General features: G+C 45.3%; 1 protein-coding gene across 1 annotated transcript in view; it reads right to left on the reverse strand.

Annotated features, from left to right (window-relative positions):
• The window catches only part of LOC121575768 (LIM and cysteine-rich domains protein 1-like), a 43359-nt gene extending 26884 nt beyond the window's left edge, over positions 1–16475 (reverse strand). Inside the window, exon 1 of the mRNA XM_041889063.1 lies at positions 16340–16475. Coding sequence (XP_041744997.1) covers positions 16340–16366 — 27 coding nt within the window. The 5' untranslated portion in view covers positions 16367–16475. The remainder of the gene's footprint in view (positions 1–16339) is intronic.
• Between the last annotated feature and the right edge of the window lie 607 nt (positions 16476–17082).

Consider the following 17082-nt stretch of genomic DNA (forward strand, 5'->3'; position numbering starts at 1 on the left):
GTAACCTTGAATAAAGAACTCTGAATTTGAACTTGCGCTCTTGGGTCCTCTTCTCTGGACCATATCCAAGAGGACCCAAGAGCGCAAGTTCAAATTCAGAGTTCTTTATTCAAGGTTACAGGCGGAAAGAGGAGTCCCAGGGGTGTCGTCTTCAGGCCTCCTGTGGTACCGTGCTCGGTCACAAATGTCCAGTCCAGCAAGTGTGTGTGTTCCCAGCGATGGAGCGGCGTATCGGGCTGAGGGTGGTGAAACGTCTGCACGCTCATCTGGAGGTCCGGGAGAACACACACACAGCAGGTATGAATGGCAGGCAGAGTGCAGATCAGGGCTGGGCAAATTCGTGGTGACAGAAGGCAGAACGAGTTACCGAGGCGAAGATCGAGAGTCGAGGTCGAGCAGGTTGGGATAGACGAGGGCAGTGCAAGGGCAGTCAGAAAGATCGGTATCACAAACAGGAGTCGAGCGCAGACAGGCAGGTTATGATCAGTTTGAAGACGATCTGACAGGGCTCTGGCTGAAAACAGGGCTTGATATGCCGGGAGAGGTAGTGAAATGCAGTTCAGCTGGCAGAGTATTAGAACGAGTGAGCAGGGGAGATGGTGAGTGAGAATGCGGTGCAGCTGGCCAGGTAACAAAGCAGAGCAGGCAGGTGGAGCTGTTAGCTGAGTAGAGAGGAGAAGCAGAGTGGAAGATATGAATGCAGTAATGTTGCTACCAGAGAGAGAGTGCTCATGACAGGACCCCCTCGGGGCGGCCCCAGAAGTCCCAAGAACAACATCATGCCGGGAGGTGGAGGGAGCAGGCGGCGGGTCAGAACTCCTCCGGCGGTCCGAGTGAATCTCCTCATCCTCAGAAGGAGCTGGAGGGTCACGGTCGGGAGACAGGACAGGCACTGAGACAGGAGCAGGGCGGGCCGGACGGCTAGGAACCCCTCTTGGGCGCCCCCTACGGATTGCAGGCTGATCAGGATGTAGTCGGTGGAAGTCAGTGATAAGGGTCCGGTCCACTATCCTCCTGGCCGGGATCCAGGTCCTCTCCTCTGGACCATATCCTCCCAATCAACGAGGTACTGGAGACCTACCCCTTCGCCTGAGCGGAGCAGCCGCCGAACGGTGAAGACAGGACCGCCATCTACGAGGCGCGGAGGAGGTGGCGCCGGGCTGCAGGGACCAGGGGACTTTCATGGGACCGGCTTGACCTTGGAGACGTGGAAGGTGGGGTGGACCCGCATGGAGCCGGGCAACTGAAGTCGGACCGCCGTTGGACTGATGACTTTCTGCACAGGAAAAGGGACCAATGAGCGAGGGCCAGCTTTCGTGATACAACCCGCAGCGGCAGATCCCGGGCAGACAGCCAGACCTTCTGACCAACCCGGTAAGTAGGTGCTGGGGTCCTCCGTCGGTTGGCACCGACGGCGTAGCTGGTTCCAGACTTCAGGAGCACAGTGCGAGCCTGGGCCCAAGTGCGGCGGCAGCGGCGGGCATACGCAAGAGCAGACGGACAGGTGGCATCCGCCTCCTGGCTGGCAAACAGTGGAGGTTGATACCCGTAGACACACTGAAAGGGGGAGAGCCCGGTGGAGGAACTGGTGAGTGAATTATGGGCATATTCCACCCAGAGCAGGTGTTGAGCCCAGGCCCGGGGATTTTGGGAAGCCACACACCTCAGTGCCTTCTCCAGCTCTGGTTCATGCGTTCAGTCTGGCCGTTTGACTGCGGGTGGAATCCAGACGATAGGCTGGCGGTGGCCCCAAGGAGATGACAGAACTCCTTCCAAAAGGTTGCTGAGAATTGCGGGCCCCGGTCTGACACTATATCCTGGGGTAGGCCATGGATACGAAACACATGTTCCAGGACCACCTGGGAGGTCTCCTTACCATTGTTGACCGCTTTAGTAAGATGACCCACTTCGTGCCCCTTCCCAAACTACCCTCTGCTAAAGAGACCTCCCAGGTGGTCCTGGAACATGTGTTTCGTATCCATGGCCTACCCCAGGATATAGTGTCGGACCGGGGCCCGCAATTCTCAGCAACCTTTTGGAAGGAGTTCTGTCATCTCCTTGAGCCACCGCCAGCCTATCGTCTGGATTCCACCCGCAGTCAAACGGCCAGACTGAACGCATGAACCAGGAGCTGGAGAAGGCACTGAGGTGTGTGGCTTCCCAAAATCCCCCGGGCCTGGGCTCAACACCTGCTCTGGGTGGAATATGCCCATAATTCACTCACCAGTTCCTCCACCGGGCTCTCCCCCTTTCAGTGTGTCTCACGGGTATCAACCTCCACTGTTTGCCAGCCAGGAGGCGGATGCCACCTGTCCGTCTGCTCTTGCGTATGCCCGCCGCTGCCGCTGCACTTGGGCCCAGGCTCGCACTGTGCTCCCTGAAGTCTGGAACCAGCTACGCCGTCGGTGCCAACCGACGGAGGACCCCAGCACCTACTTACCGGGTTGGTCAGAAGGTCTGGCTGTCTGCCCGGGATCTGCCGCTGCGGGTTGTATCACGAAAGCTGGCCCCTCGCTTCATTGGTCCTTTTCCTGTGCAGAAAGTCATCAGTCCAACGGCGGTCCGACTTCAGTTGCCCGCTTCCATGCGGGTCCACCCCACCTTCCACGTCTCCAAGGTCAAGCCGGTCCATGAAAGTCCCCTGGTCCCTGCAGCTCCGGCGCCACCTCCTCCGCGCCTCGTAGATGGCGGTCCTGTCTTCACCGTCCGGCGGCTGCTCCGCTCTAGGCGAAGGGGTAGGGGTCTCAGTACCTCGTTGATTGGGAGGGATATGGTCCAGAGGAGAGGACCTGGATCCCGGCCAGGAGGATAGTGGACCGGACCCTTATCACTGACTTCCACCGACTACATCCTGATCAGCCTGCAATCCGTAGGGGCCGTCCAAGAGGGGTTCCTAGCCGTCCGGCCCGCCCTGCTCCTGTCTCAGTGCCTGTCCTGTCTCCCCGACCGTGACCCTCCAGCTCCTTCTGAGGATGAGGAGATTCACTCGGACCGCTCGGAGGAGTTCTGACCCGCCGCCTGCTCCCCTCCACCCTCCCGGCATGATGTTGTTCTTGGGACTTCTGGGGCCGTCCCTTGGAGGGGGGTCCTGTCATGAGCACTCTCTCTCCCTGGTAGCAACATTAATTGCATTCAATTATCTTCCACTCTGCTCACCTCCCTCTCTCTACTCAGCCTAACTAGCTCCACCTGCCCTGCTCTGCTCTTGTTACCTGGCCAGCTGCACTGCATTTCCCACTCACCATCCTCACCTTGCCTCACTCTGTTCTAATTACTCTGCCAGCTGAACTGCATTTCCCACTACCTCTCCCAGTATATCAAGCCCTGTTTTTCAGCCAAGCCCTGTCAGATCGTCTTCAAACCCGGACCAGTAACCTGCCTGTCTGCGCTCTGACTCCTGTTTGTGATACCGATCCTTTCTTGACTGCCTCCTTGTTCTACTGCCCCGTCTATCCCAACCTGCCTTCTGGACCTCGACTACTCTCCGATCTTCAGCCCCTCCGGTAACTCGTTTCTGCCTTCTGTCTCTCACCACGATATTTGCCCAGCCCTGATCTGTACTTCTGCCTGCCATTCATATTGCTGTTGTGTGTGTGTGTTCCCCCAGGTCTCCGACCACCAGATGAGCGTGCCCAGACGTTTCACCACCCTCAGCCCGATACGCCGCTCCATCACTGGGGAACACACACACTAAGCACTTGGACTGGACACCCCCGGACATTTGGTGACCCCCGGAGCACAGGTACCCACAGGAGGACCCTGAAAGACCCCTGACACCCCTGGGACTCCTCTTCCCGCCTGTAACCTTGAATAAAGAACTCTGAATTTGAACTTGCGCTCTTGGGTCCTCTTCTGTTCGTGACAATCAGTTCCACATACATGTCAGTACATACACACAACAAGTAGGTCACATGGGGGAGAGGCGTTCTGCCGTGAGGTGTTGCTTTATTTATTTATTTAAACCTGTCTTTTGAAACCAGGTTTGCTGTTCACTTGCGCTATATAAGATGGAAGGGAGTTCCATGCACTCATGGCTCTGTATAATACTCTACGTTTTCTTGAATTTGTTCTGGAGCCAGCTGCAGCTTAACTAGGTCTTTCTTTGCAGCATTTGACCATATGACTGGACAATAATCAAGATAAAATAAAACTAGAAACTGCAGAACTTGCTTTGTGGAGTGTGGTGTCAAAAAAGCAGAGTCTCTCCCCATCTTTACAACCATTGAATCTATATGTTTTGACCATGACAGTTTACAATCTAAGGTAACACCAAGTAATTTAGTCTCCTCAACTTGTTCAACAGCCACACCATTCATTACCAGATTCAGCTGAGGTCTAGAACTTAGGGAATGATTTGTACCAAATACAATGCTCTTTAGAGATGTTCAGGACCAGTTTATTACTGGCCACCCATTCCAAAACTGACAGCAACTCCTTGTTAAGGGTTTCAGTGACTTCATTAGCTGTGGTTGCTGATGTGTATATGGTTGAATCATCAGCATACATGGACACACATGCTTTCTTTAATGCCAGTGGCAGGTCATTGAATCACATCATATAGAAACACACTGAAGACTCTGATCGAATGCACACTCACAGGGCCGTACACACTCGCACACACACACACACACACTCCATCATCTGATCACTCACACATAATATGCACATACATTTATAGTGACTCCACACACCCACTCACATACAAGCTGCTGCTACTCTGTTTATCTTATATCCTGTTGACTAGTCACCTGACCCCTATACATATCTACCTCCATCACTCCAGTATCCCTGCACATGGTTAATATGGTATAGAACTGACCCTGTATATAGTCACCTTACCCCTATACATATCTACCTCCATCACTCCAGTATCCCTGCACATTGTTAATATGGTATAGAACTGACCCTGTATATAGTCACCTGACCCCTATACATATCTACCTCCATCACTCCAGTATCCCTGCACATTGTTAATATGGTATTGGAACTGACCCTGTATATAGTATGGTATTGGAACTGACCCTGTATATAGTATGGTATTGGAACTGACCCTGTATATAGTATGGTATTGGAACTGACCCTGTATATAGTATGGTATTGGAACTGACCCTGTATATAGTATGGTATTGGAACTGACCCTGTATATAGTATGGTATTGAACTGACCCTGTATATAGTATGGTATGGAACTGACCCTGTATATAGTATGGTATTGGAACTGACCCTGGAACTGACCCTGTATATAGTATGGTATTGAACTGACCCTGTATATAGTATGGTATTGAACTGACCCTGTATATAGTATGGTATTGGAACTGACCCTGTATATAGTATGGTATTGGAACTGACCCTGTATATAGTATGGTATTGGAACTGACCCTGTATATAGTATGGTATTGGAACTGACCCTGTATATAGTATGGTATTGGAACTGACCCTGTATATAGTATGGTATTGGAACTGACCCTGTATATAGTATGGTATTGAACTGACCCTGTATATAGTATGGTATGGAACTGACCCTGTATATAGTATGGTATTGAACTGACCCTGTATATAGTATGGTATTGGAACTGACCCTGTATATAGTACGGTATTGAACTGACCCTGTATATAGTATGGTATTGGAACTGACCCTGTATATAATATGCTTGCTTGCTTGCTTATTGTGTTCTAAATATTTTTTCTTATTTATCCTGTGTTTTTTCTAGTATTACATTGTTATTGATTATTGCATTGTTGGGTTTTGAGTTTGCAGTGAAGGCATTTCACTGTACTTGTGGATGTGACCTTAAAACTTGATCTGTCTTATCTCACACAGATGCACTGACTCACACACACACACACACACACACACACACAATTTCAGACCCACTTAATTCTAGACTTCTACACAATTTCATGACAGACATGAGACAGTGACACATAATTTCAGACTCCTAAACATTAGACAGGCTGAGCAGAGTGATGATGTCACTGATTACAGATACACTGAAACTCTCCCACGACTAGAATGATGTCATTGCGACTGAAAAAAAAAAAAAAACTATTAATGACATCACTGTTGAGACAATTATATCCAACAGTAACCTATAACCATTTGGAGAAAGATAAAAAAAATCCAGAAAACTGTGTGTGTGTGTGTGTGTGTGTGTGTGTGCGTGTGTGTGTGTGTGTGCACTTTGTACAGGGATGATCCCTGTGTTGATGCAGCCCTGTCCTGTGTATCCTGCAGCAGCGTGCTGTCTGACTGTGTGTGTGTGTGTGTGATCCTCCAATAACATGCTGTAGTGTATGGTCTGACTGTGGTCTGACTCGGAGCCAACTCTTCCTTAATGCTTCAACTCAGTCTAAAACAGCAAGCTCATGAATGAAGGGCTCAGAAAATACTTGAAGATGTTTATTTTAACTTGGGACCTGAGCCAGGTTTTCCCTCTCCCTCTATTGGACAAAGTCTGATGAGGAGGGGGGAGGGGGGTCCTGGTCTGAGGGAGCAAGCAATGGCCCTTATTCACAAAGCGTGCTGATTTAGAATCAGGTCCCCCCCCCCCCCCTGTCCATATAATCTTATTAATTGAGATCTAAAAAGGCAAAACTCATCCAAGATCAGCACTCCTACTCTGAGACGCTTTTCTGAATACGGACCAATGAGCAGAGCATCGTGAGTCTGACCCCTCTTTTCTCTGGTCCCGGTCTATTTATAATCCATGATGCTGCAGAGTAGACCGCCGAAGCCGAAGCCAGCTCTGCTTTATGTATAAAGCACCATCATCGATCACTCTGTCCTTCACAGGAATACAGAGAAGAGACATAGGACAGAGACACGGGATTCAAACGGACACATAGGACAGAGGGCCTGTCCAGAATGGCACCCTAATCCCTATATAGAGCACTACTTTTGACCAGAGCTCATAGGGGCACAGACAGAGAGACAGCAGACTGTAAGAAGAGGTGCCAACCCTAAGCAGCCCTTCTGTTCTGAAGGTGTCTGTTGAAAAGGTTAGGCAACAAAACAAACTAGAGTGCAACCATGGTATCAAATCCCTTCATAATCCACAGCTCTGATGGCCTCCGGTCAGGGTAAATACAAATATGTGTCAACACAGGCCGGGTGAGGCAGCCACTTCTGATTGGCAGACTGTCTGTTATGCACTAATGAGACCGCCAAAGTAAACAACTATCTGAATGAGAATGTTTGTTCACTCAGAGGAGACACACGCGCACACACACACGCACACACGCACACGCGCGCGATTTACAGACGATAGCACACGACAAGCTGCAGGTTATCTCTAACCAGAAAAAAATGAAGACGTGTTCATGAAGTGTGTCTTGTAGAGCCACAATAACCCAGCCAGTCGTTATGCTTGGAGTATAAATAAATAACGAGTGAGATATGCTAGCTACATATTTCTCCGTAAATAGTGAGATATGCTAGCTACATATTTCTCCGTAAATAGTGAGATATGCTAGCTACATATTTCTCCGTAAATAGTGAGATATGCTAGTTACATATTTCTCCGTAAATAGTGAGATATGCTAGTTACATATTTCTCCATAAATAGTGAGATATGTTAGCTACATATTTCTCTGTAAATAGCGTTGCCATGAAAAATAAAAAAAAGTTAACAGCCTTTCATTGCAACCACATTAGGGTGTAAAAAGAAGAAAAATGGTGTGCTGCCTTAATACCAATGTTGCTTTAGTCGGACGGTAAGGCTGATGAAATGAGCAAAGGAAAGGAAGTGTGGAGGATCTATTTTTCGTTGTAAAGGCCGTGAGGTTTATTGTTATAAACAGCTCTGTCATTCTAAAACACGTTAAGTATGAAGTTAGGAACTCAGCCAGAGCCGGGTGGGAAACGGAAGGATCTAATAGCTCTAGAAAACACTTCAGTCTGAAGAAACTAAAGTGTGTGTGTGAGCGGCGCCCACTCCCTCTAGAAAACACTTGGACGGATCTAAACTGAAGTGGGTCAAGAGCCGCTCTACTCTTCATCGTTGACACATCCAATCAACAATAAAATAGACACCGTCCTAAAATAGCACACTGTCCTTTTGTAATAACACAATATTTATTATAGCTTACTGTTCAACAAACTAAGTTTATTGATTGGACATTATCTGTTGAATACTTTGTTTCTGTAACACCAAGACAGAGGTCTTTCATTAACCCTTCCTTCCCTATTGTAGAGTTCAGGAGTTTAGCGTAGAGTTCAGAACCGTTTTTTTTTTTTTTTAGAGTTTATTAATGTGTCACTCCTCAAATGTGACAACATTGTGGGAGTACAAGAACAAGGTTGGGGGATGTTGTTGAAATGTAGGAAAGTATTTTAAAATGGGCCTGTCCTGTTGGATTGATGTGATCCGTCTTGGCCTCTAGTGTGACAGGAAGAATAACTGTGGCACAGAGATAGACCAGGACTGCATCCCAAATGGTACCCTATTCCCTATCTAGTGCACTACTTTAGACCAGAGAATGGCACCCTATTCCCTATCTAGTGCACTACTTTAGACCAGAGAATGGTACCCTATTCCCTATATAGTGCACTACTTTAGACCAGAGAATGGCACCCTATTCCCTATCTAGTGCACTACTTTCTTTAACCGGGGCCCATAGGGCTCTAGTCAACAGTAGGGAATCGTGTGCCATTTGGGACACAGGCTAGAACACACAGGGGAGGGAGAGTATTATTGGATGGGATCCTCCGCTGCACAACAATGTGTGAATTCAGGATAGATCCTCAGGGACGGTCAAGTAAGCTTAAGAGAGAGAGACGGTCAAGCTATTTCAGAGATGGTTTAGAAAGGTTGTGGCTTAGTTTTGGTATTTCAATGGTCTGAAACAGCTCACCATAGACAGGTGATAGCTAGAGGACATCAGACCAAGATGTCACCTTTCAACACATGCATATCGTGGCCAGTTTAAAGTCTTTTAGTAGGCCTTCCAGTAAGAGATAGGCTGCGTCTGAAATCACCCATAGAGCTTTGGTCAAAAGTAGTGCACTACAGTGCATTCGGAAGGTATTCAGACCCCATGACTTTTTCCACATTTTGTTACGTTACAGCCTTATTCTAAAATGGATTCAATAGTTTTTTTCCCCCTCATCAATCTACACATAATTCCCCATAATGTAAAAGCAATAACAAGTTTAGAATTTCTTGGTAATAAAATTTTTAAAAAACGAAGATATCACATTTACATAAGTATTCAGACCTTTTACTCAGTACTTTGTTGAAGCACTTTTGGCAGCGATTACAGCCTTGAGTCTTCTTGGGTATGACGCTACAAGCTTGGCACACCATTTGGGGAGTTTCTCCCATTCTTCTCTGCAGAACCCCTCAAGCTCTGTCAGGTTTGATGGGGAGCGTAGCTGCACAGCTATTTTCAGGTCTCTCCAGAGATGTTAGATCGGGTTCAAGTCCGGGCTCTGGCTGGGCCACTCAAGGACATTCAGAGACTTGTCCCGAAGCCACTCATGAATTGTCTTGGCTGGGTGCTTAGGGTCGTTGTCCTGTTGGAAGGTGAACCTTCACCCCAGTCTGAGGTCCTGAGCACTCTGGAGCAGGTTTTCATCAATGATCTCTCTGTACTTTGCTCCATTCATCTTTCCCTCGATCCTGACTAGTCTCCCAGTCCCTGAAAAACATCCCCACAGCATGATGCTGCCACCACCATGCTTCACCGTAGGGATGGTGCCAGGTTTCCTCCAGACGTGATATTCAGGCCAAAGAGTTCAATCTTGGTTTCATCAGACCAGAGGATCTTGTTTCTCATGGTCTGAGAGTCCTTTAGGTATCCTTTGGCAAACTCCAAGCGGGCGGTCATGTGCCTTTTACTGAGGAGTGGCTTCCGTCTGGCCACTCTACCATAAAAGCCTGATTGGTGGAGTGCTGCAGAGATGGTTGTCCTTCTGGAAGGTTCTCCCATCTCCACTTCGAAAAGGCATTTGATAAAGTATGACTGGGGTTTATATATAAATGCCTGGAGCATTTCAATGTTGGAGAATCTCTTATAAAATGGGTCAAAATCATGTATAGTAACCCTAGGTGTAAAATAGTAAATAATGGCTATTTCTCAGAAAGTTTTAAACTGTCAAGAGGAGTAAAACAAGGTTGTCCACTATCGGCCTATCTATTTATTATGGCCATCGAGATGTTAGCTATTCAAATCAGATCCAACAATAATATCAAGGGATTAGAAATCCAGGGCTTAAAAACAAAAGGTGTCATTGTACGCTGATGATTCATGTTTTCTTTTAAATCCACAACTTGAATCCCTCCACAGCCCCATAGAGGATCTAGATACATTTTCTAACCTCTCTGGATTACAACCAAATTATGACAAATGTACTATATTACGTATTGGATCACAAAAAAATACAATTTTTACATTACCATGTAGTTTACCAATAAAATGGTCTGATGGTGATGTGGATATACTCAGAATACATATCCCAAAAGAAAGAAATGATACATTTTAATAGAAAGTTTGCAAAAATAGATAAGATCTTGCTACCATGGAAAGGTACCTGTCAATTTGTGGAAATATCACCCTGATTAACTCTTTAGTATTATCCCAGTTGATCTATTTGCTCATGGTCTTGCCTACGCCTAGCGAACAGTTCTTTAAAATTATATGAGAAAAAAATATTCCATTTTATTTGGAACGGCAAGCCAGACAAAATTAAACGGCCTATTTACAGTGGGGAAAAAAAGTATTTAGTCAGCCACCAATTGTGCAAGTTCTCCCACTTAAAAAGATGAGAGAGGCCTGTAACTTTCATCATAGGTACACGTCAACTACAAAATGAGAAAAAAATTCCAGAAAATCACATTGTAGGATTTTTAATGAATTTATTTGCAAATTATGGTGGAAAATAAGTATTTGGTCAATAACAAAAGTTTCTCAATACTTTGTTATATACCCTTTGTTGGCAATGACACACGTCAAACGTTTTCTGTAAGTCTTCACAAGGTTTTCACACACTGTTGCTGGTATTTTGGCCCATTCCTCCATGCAGATCTCCTCTAGAGCAGTGATGTTTTGGGGCTGTCGCTGGACAACACAGACTTTCAACTCCCTCCAAAGATTTATGGGGTTGAGATCTGGAGACTGGCTAGGCCACTCCAGGACCTTGAAATACTTCTTACGAAGCCACTCCTTCGTTGCCCGGGCGGTGTGTTTGGGATCATTGTCATGCTGAAAGACCCAGCCACGTTTCATCTTCAATGCCCTTGCTGATGGAAGGAGGTTTTCACTCAAAATCTCACGATACATGGCCCCATTCATTCTTTCCTTTACACGGATCAGTCGTCCTGGTCCCTTTGCAGAAAAACAGCCCCAAAGCATGATGTTTCCACCCCCATGCTTCACAGTAGGTATGGTGTTCTTTGGATGCAACTCAGCATTCTTTGTCCTCCAAACACGACGAGTTGAGTTTTTACCAAAAAGTTATATTTTGGTTTCATCTGACCATATGACATTCTCCCAATCCTCTTCTGGATCATCCAAATGCACTCTAGCAAACTTCAGACGGGCCTGGACATGTACTGGCTTAAGCAGGGGGACACGTCTGGCACTGCAGGATTTGAGTCCCTGGCGGCGTAGTGTGTTACTGATGGTAGTCTTTGTTACTTTGGTCCCAGCTCTCTGCAGGTCATTCACTAGGTCCCCCCATGTGGTTCTGGGATTTTTGCTCACCGTTCTTGTGATCATTTTGACCCCACAGGGTGAGATCTTGCGTGGAGCCCCAGATCGAGGGAGATTATCAGTGGTCTTGTATGTCTTCCATTTCCTAATAATTGCTCCCACAGTTGATTTCTTCAAACCAAGCTGCTTACCTATTGCAGATACAGTCTTCCCAGCCTGGTGCAGGTCTACAATTTTGTTTCTGGTGTCCTTTGACAGCTCTTTGGTCTTGGACATAGTGGAGTTTGGAGTGTGACTGTTTGAGGTTGTGGACAGGTGTCTTTTATACTGATAACAAGTTCAAACAGGTGCCATTAATACAGGTAACGAGTGGAGGACAGCGGAGCCTCTTAAAGAAGAAGTTACAGGTCTGTGAGAGCCAGAAATATTGCTTGTTTGTAGGTGACCAAATACTTATTTTCCACCATAATTTGCAAATAAATTCATAAAAAATCCTACAATGTGATTTTCTGGATTTTTTTCTCTCAATTTGTCTGTCATAGTTGACGTGTACCTATGATGAAAATTACAGGCCTCTCTCATCTTTTTAAGTGGGAGAACTTGCACAATTGGTGGCTGACTAAATACTTTTCCCCCCACTATATATAATGAATATTAATGAAATTATTAAATATTAAAGCATTAGACCTATCACTAAAAGCTTCAGTCATACAAAAGTTATACTTGAATCCGAACTGGTTCTCTAGCAAATTAGTAAGATTGTCTCACCCAATGTTCAAGAATGGCCTTTTTCCCTTTATTCAGATTACAACCTCTCACTTTAAGTTATTTGAAAAGGAAATAATCTCCCAAATATCACTAATTCTAAAACAAGCCATAGAAAGGGGTTGCAATTTCAATTTAACCCTCCAAAAACGACAGAACAAATAATGAAACAAATATTGTGGTTAAACTCAAATATACTAATTGACAAAAAGCCTATTTTTTTTGACAAAATGTTTAAAAAAGGTATAATCTTCGTAAATGATATTATCGGTAGGACTGGTGGAGTTATGTTGCACATGCAGCTAACAAAAATATATGGAAATGTCTGCTCTACCCAAAATTACAACCAAATAATTGCAGCATTACCGCAAAAATGGAAAAGGAAAGTGGAAGGGGGAAAAAGTAAGGAACTTGTCTGTCGGCCTTGCATTAAAGAATATAATTGGTTAAAGAAAATTGTGATAAATAAAAAAGTATACCAGTTTCATTTAAGGACCAAAGGATTGACAGCCGTCCCATATAGATTGCAAAATAGTTGGGAAGAGATTTTTGACGTACCGATTCCATGGCATAGTGTTTATGAATTGATACGCAAAACGGCGCCGGATTCAAAACTTATAATTTTTCAATTTAAATTATTATATAAAATTCTTGCTACCAATAGAATGTTATTTATATGGGGGATACAATCTTCCCAGCTCTGCGGATTTTGCTGTGAAGAGACATAATCATTAGATCATTTGTTTTGGTACTGTCCATTTGTAGCTTGTTTTTGGACACAGGTCCAGGAATGGCTGAAGGATTGCAATATTTACCTGGAGCTAACCCTGCAGATAGCATTACTGGGTGATCTGAAAAGTCATAGTCAATTAATCAATAATATAATAATACTTTTAGAAAAAAAATGTATTTTCCATTTACAATATGTAGAAACAGTGAGAATAGAAAGGTTCAGAACTTTTGTAAAACATCACAGTACAGTTGAAAAATATATGGCAAATAGAAATCCTATATGGATAGTGTTAAGAGATAGATGGGTGGTGTTGAATGGAGTTGAAGGATGGGACTAATAACAACAACTAATAACAAGATAACTAATAATGTAAAGCATACTGTGTCCATAATACGTATATAGGTTGTTGGTTGGGAGCTTTTGTGAAAGAGCACAGTTAGAAAGATATGGCATATAGAAGCAAACCGGATGGACATCATGAAAATGATCAGAGAGGTTGAGAGTAGAAGTTCAGGAGAAAAAAAAATATATATATAATATTGTAAAATTGACTGTGTCCATAAAATGTATATAGTATGTATAAGATGGAAGTAGAGGCCTAAGCGTTGTTGTTCACTAGTTTACTCCAATTAGGGAAGGGATGGTGGGGTTGGAATGTAATAAAGGGAAATATACACTGCTCAAAAGAATAAAGGGAACACTAAAATAACACATCCTAGATCTGAATGAATGAAATAATCTTATTAAATACTTTTTTCTTTACATAGTTGAATGTGCTGACAACAAAATCACACAAAAATTATCAATAGAAATCTAATTTATCAACCCATGGAGGTCTGGATTTGGAGTCACCCTCAAAATTAAAGTGGAAAACCACACTACAGGCTGATCCAACTTTGATGTAATGTCCTTAAAACAAGTCAAAATTAGGCTCAGTAGTGTGTGTGGCCTCCACGTGCCTGTATGACCTCCCTACAACGCCTGGGCATGCTCCTGATGAGGTGGAGGATGGTCTCCTGAGGGATCTCCTCCCAGATCTGGACTAAAGCATCCGCCAACTCCTGGACAGTCTGTGGTGCAACGTGGCGTTGGAGGATGGAGCGAGACATGATGTCCCAGATGAGCTCAATTGGATTCAGGTCTGGGGAACGGGCGGGCCAGTCCATAGCATTAATGCCTTCCTCTTGTAGGAACTGCTGACACACTCCAGCCACATGAGGTCTAGCATTGTCTTGCATTAGGAGGAACCCAGGGCCAACCGCACCAGCATATGGTCTCACAAGGGGACTGAGGATCTCATCTCGGTACCTAATGGCAGTCAGGCTACCTCTGGCGAGCACATGGAGGGCTGTGCGGCCCCCCAATGAAATGCCACCCCACACCATGACTGACCCACCGCCAAACCGGTCATGCTGGAGGATGTTACAGGCAGCAGAACGTTCTCCACGGCATCTCCAGACTCTGTCACGTCTGTCACGTGCTCAGTGTGAAGCTGCTTTCATCTGTGAAGAGCACAGGGCGCCAGTGGCGAATTTGCCAATCTTGGTGTTCTCTGGCAAATGCCAAACGTCCTGCACGGTGTTGGGCTGTAAGCACAACCCCCACCTGTGGACGTCGGGCCCTCATACCACCCTCATGGAGTCTGTTTCTGACCGTTTGAGCAGACACATGCACATTTGTGGCCTGCTGGAGGTCATTTTGCAGGGCTCTGGCAGTGCTCCTCCTGCTCCTCCTTGCACAAAGGCGGAGGTGGCAGTCCTGATGCTGGGTTGTTGCCCTCCTACGGCCTCCTCCACGTCTCCTGATGTACTGGCCTGTCTCCTGGTAGCACCTCCATGCTCTGGACACTACGCTGACAGACACAGCAAACCTTCTTGCCACAGCTCGCATTGATGTGCCATCTTGGATGAGCTGCACTACCTGAGCCACTTGTGTGGGTTGTAGACTCCGTCTCATGCTACCACTAGAGTGAAAGCACCGCCAGCATTCAAAAGTGACCAAAACATCACCCAGGAAGCATAGGAACTGAGAAGTGGTCTGTGGTCACCACCTGCAGAACCATTTCTTTATTTGGGGTGTCTTGCTAATTGCCTATAATTTCCACCTGTTGTCTATTCCATTTGCACAACAGCATGTGAAATGTATTGTCAATCAGTGTTGCTTCCTAAGTGGACAGTTTGATTTCACAGAAGTGTGATTGACTTGGAGTTACATTGTGTTGTTTAAGTGTTCCCTTAATTTTTTTAAGCAGTGTATATATTTTTATATATATATATATATATAAAAAAACATGGATTGGAAGTGATGCAGACAATTACATTCATGGAAGTTACAATCTATCTGCAATATTAAGCTGATCTACCCCCTAAAAAAAAGAAGCCACTGTGTTCTTGGGGACCTTCAATGCTGCAGACATTTTTTGGTACCCTTCCCCAGATCTGTGACTCGACACAATCCTGTCTCGGAGCTCTACGGACAATTCCTTCGAATTCCTCATGGCTTGGTCTTTGTTCTGACATGCACTGTCAACTGTGGGACCTTATATAGACTGATGTGTGCCTTGCCAAATCATGTCCAATCAATATAATTTACCACAGGTGGACTCCAATCAAGTTGTAGAAACATCTCATCCAATCAAATTGTAGAAACATCTCAAGGATGATCAATGGAAACAGGATGCACCTGAGCTTAATTTAGAGTCTCATAGCAAAGGGTCTGAGTACTGATGTAAATAAGGTTTTCGCTTTGTCATTATGGGGTATGGTGTGTAGATTGATGAGGGGGAAAAATAATTTAATCAATTTTATAAGAAGGCTGTAACGTAACAAAATGTGGACAAAGGGAAGGGATCTGAATTCTTTCCCCCGAATGCACTTTATGTAAGGAGACAGACTGATATTTAAAAATGGGTTTTGGAGGGTTACTGGTCAGAATATCAACGTTTGCGTTCCTATAAGAAAACCACCGTATCACACCAAAACACTGACAGGGTCAGGACGTGAACATGTTGCACCAACAGACTAGTACAGACAGCAGTGGCACTACAACACTACAGGAAATATGGAAGATTACATTTTGTGGTTGCTGCTAAAAATTTTTGTACACCTTTTTTTTTTATGAAAACGTTTTTTTTTTTTTTTTACAACTGGGACATGCAATTAAAGTTTTTTTACAAGTGTGTTTCACTCACCTTCTCTATTCCAGAGGTCAGATCCATAGTCCTCAAGCTGAAGGGCCTGAGATATAGTTCCAAAGTGAAAGGCAGGCTATCTGAAGGTGTGTTGGAAAGCCCTCTTCTCTTCAGAGAACTTTGGTGTACTGCACTATTTTGGTTTTTCTGCTGCACAGGAGTCTGACAAAGAAGGCTTAAATGACTGCTGGCCGGTGGGATTCCCTTGAACGCTTACGCCAACCAATCACAGCAAAGTAAAACACCCCACAAACCAATAGAATTCCAGTGGTATTGTCCCTCCTCCTCCCACTTTTTTCTCTCTCTCTTTCCTACAAATTGGGAACACCCATTGTCTGGAGCAGATAGAGACATGACCTCACTGCTGAGTGAGGATGCAATATCAGGCCCCAGGAATGCACTAGTCACATAGGACCCATCCCAAATAGCACCCTATTCCCTACATAGTGCACTACTTTTGACCAAGGCCCATAGGGTACTATGTAGGGAATAGGTTGCTATTTGGGACACATTCATAGTTGTGATCTCTTTACTGTTAGGTTTCCTGTGCTTTTAAACCAACAGTTTTATTTTGCCTTTTTATGGAAGTGGGTGAACAGGAAGGAGGACAGGAGGACAGACCCAAACACATGCTCTGCAGTTAAGATTGTAGGGGCCCGCCCACCCCCCCGCACACAGACTTTGAAGTTAGATTGCGGGGGTCCGGCTGAGACGGTCAGTCATCCATACAAACTCTAGAAGTG

This window comes from Coregonus clupeaformis, chromosome 10 (assembly GCF_020615455.1).
Source record: "Coregonus clupeaformis isolate EN_2021a chromosome 10, ASM2061545v1, whole genome shotgun sequence".
Classification (NCBI taxonomy): Eukaryota; Metazoa; Chordata; class Actinopteri; order Salmoniformes; family Salmonidae; genus Coregonus; species Coregonus clupeaformis.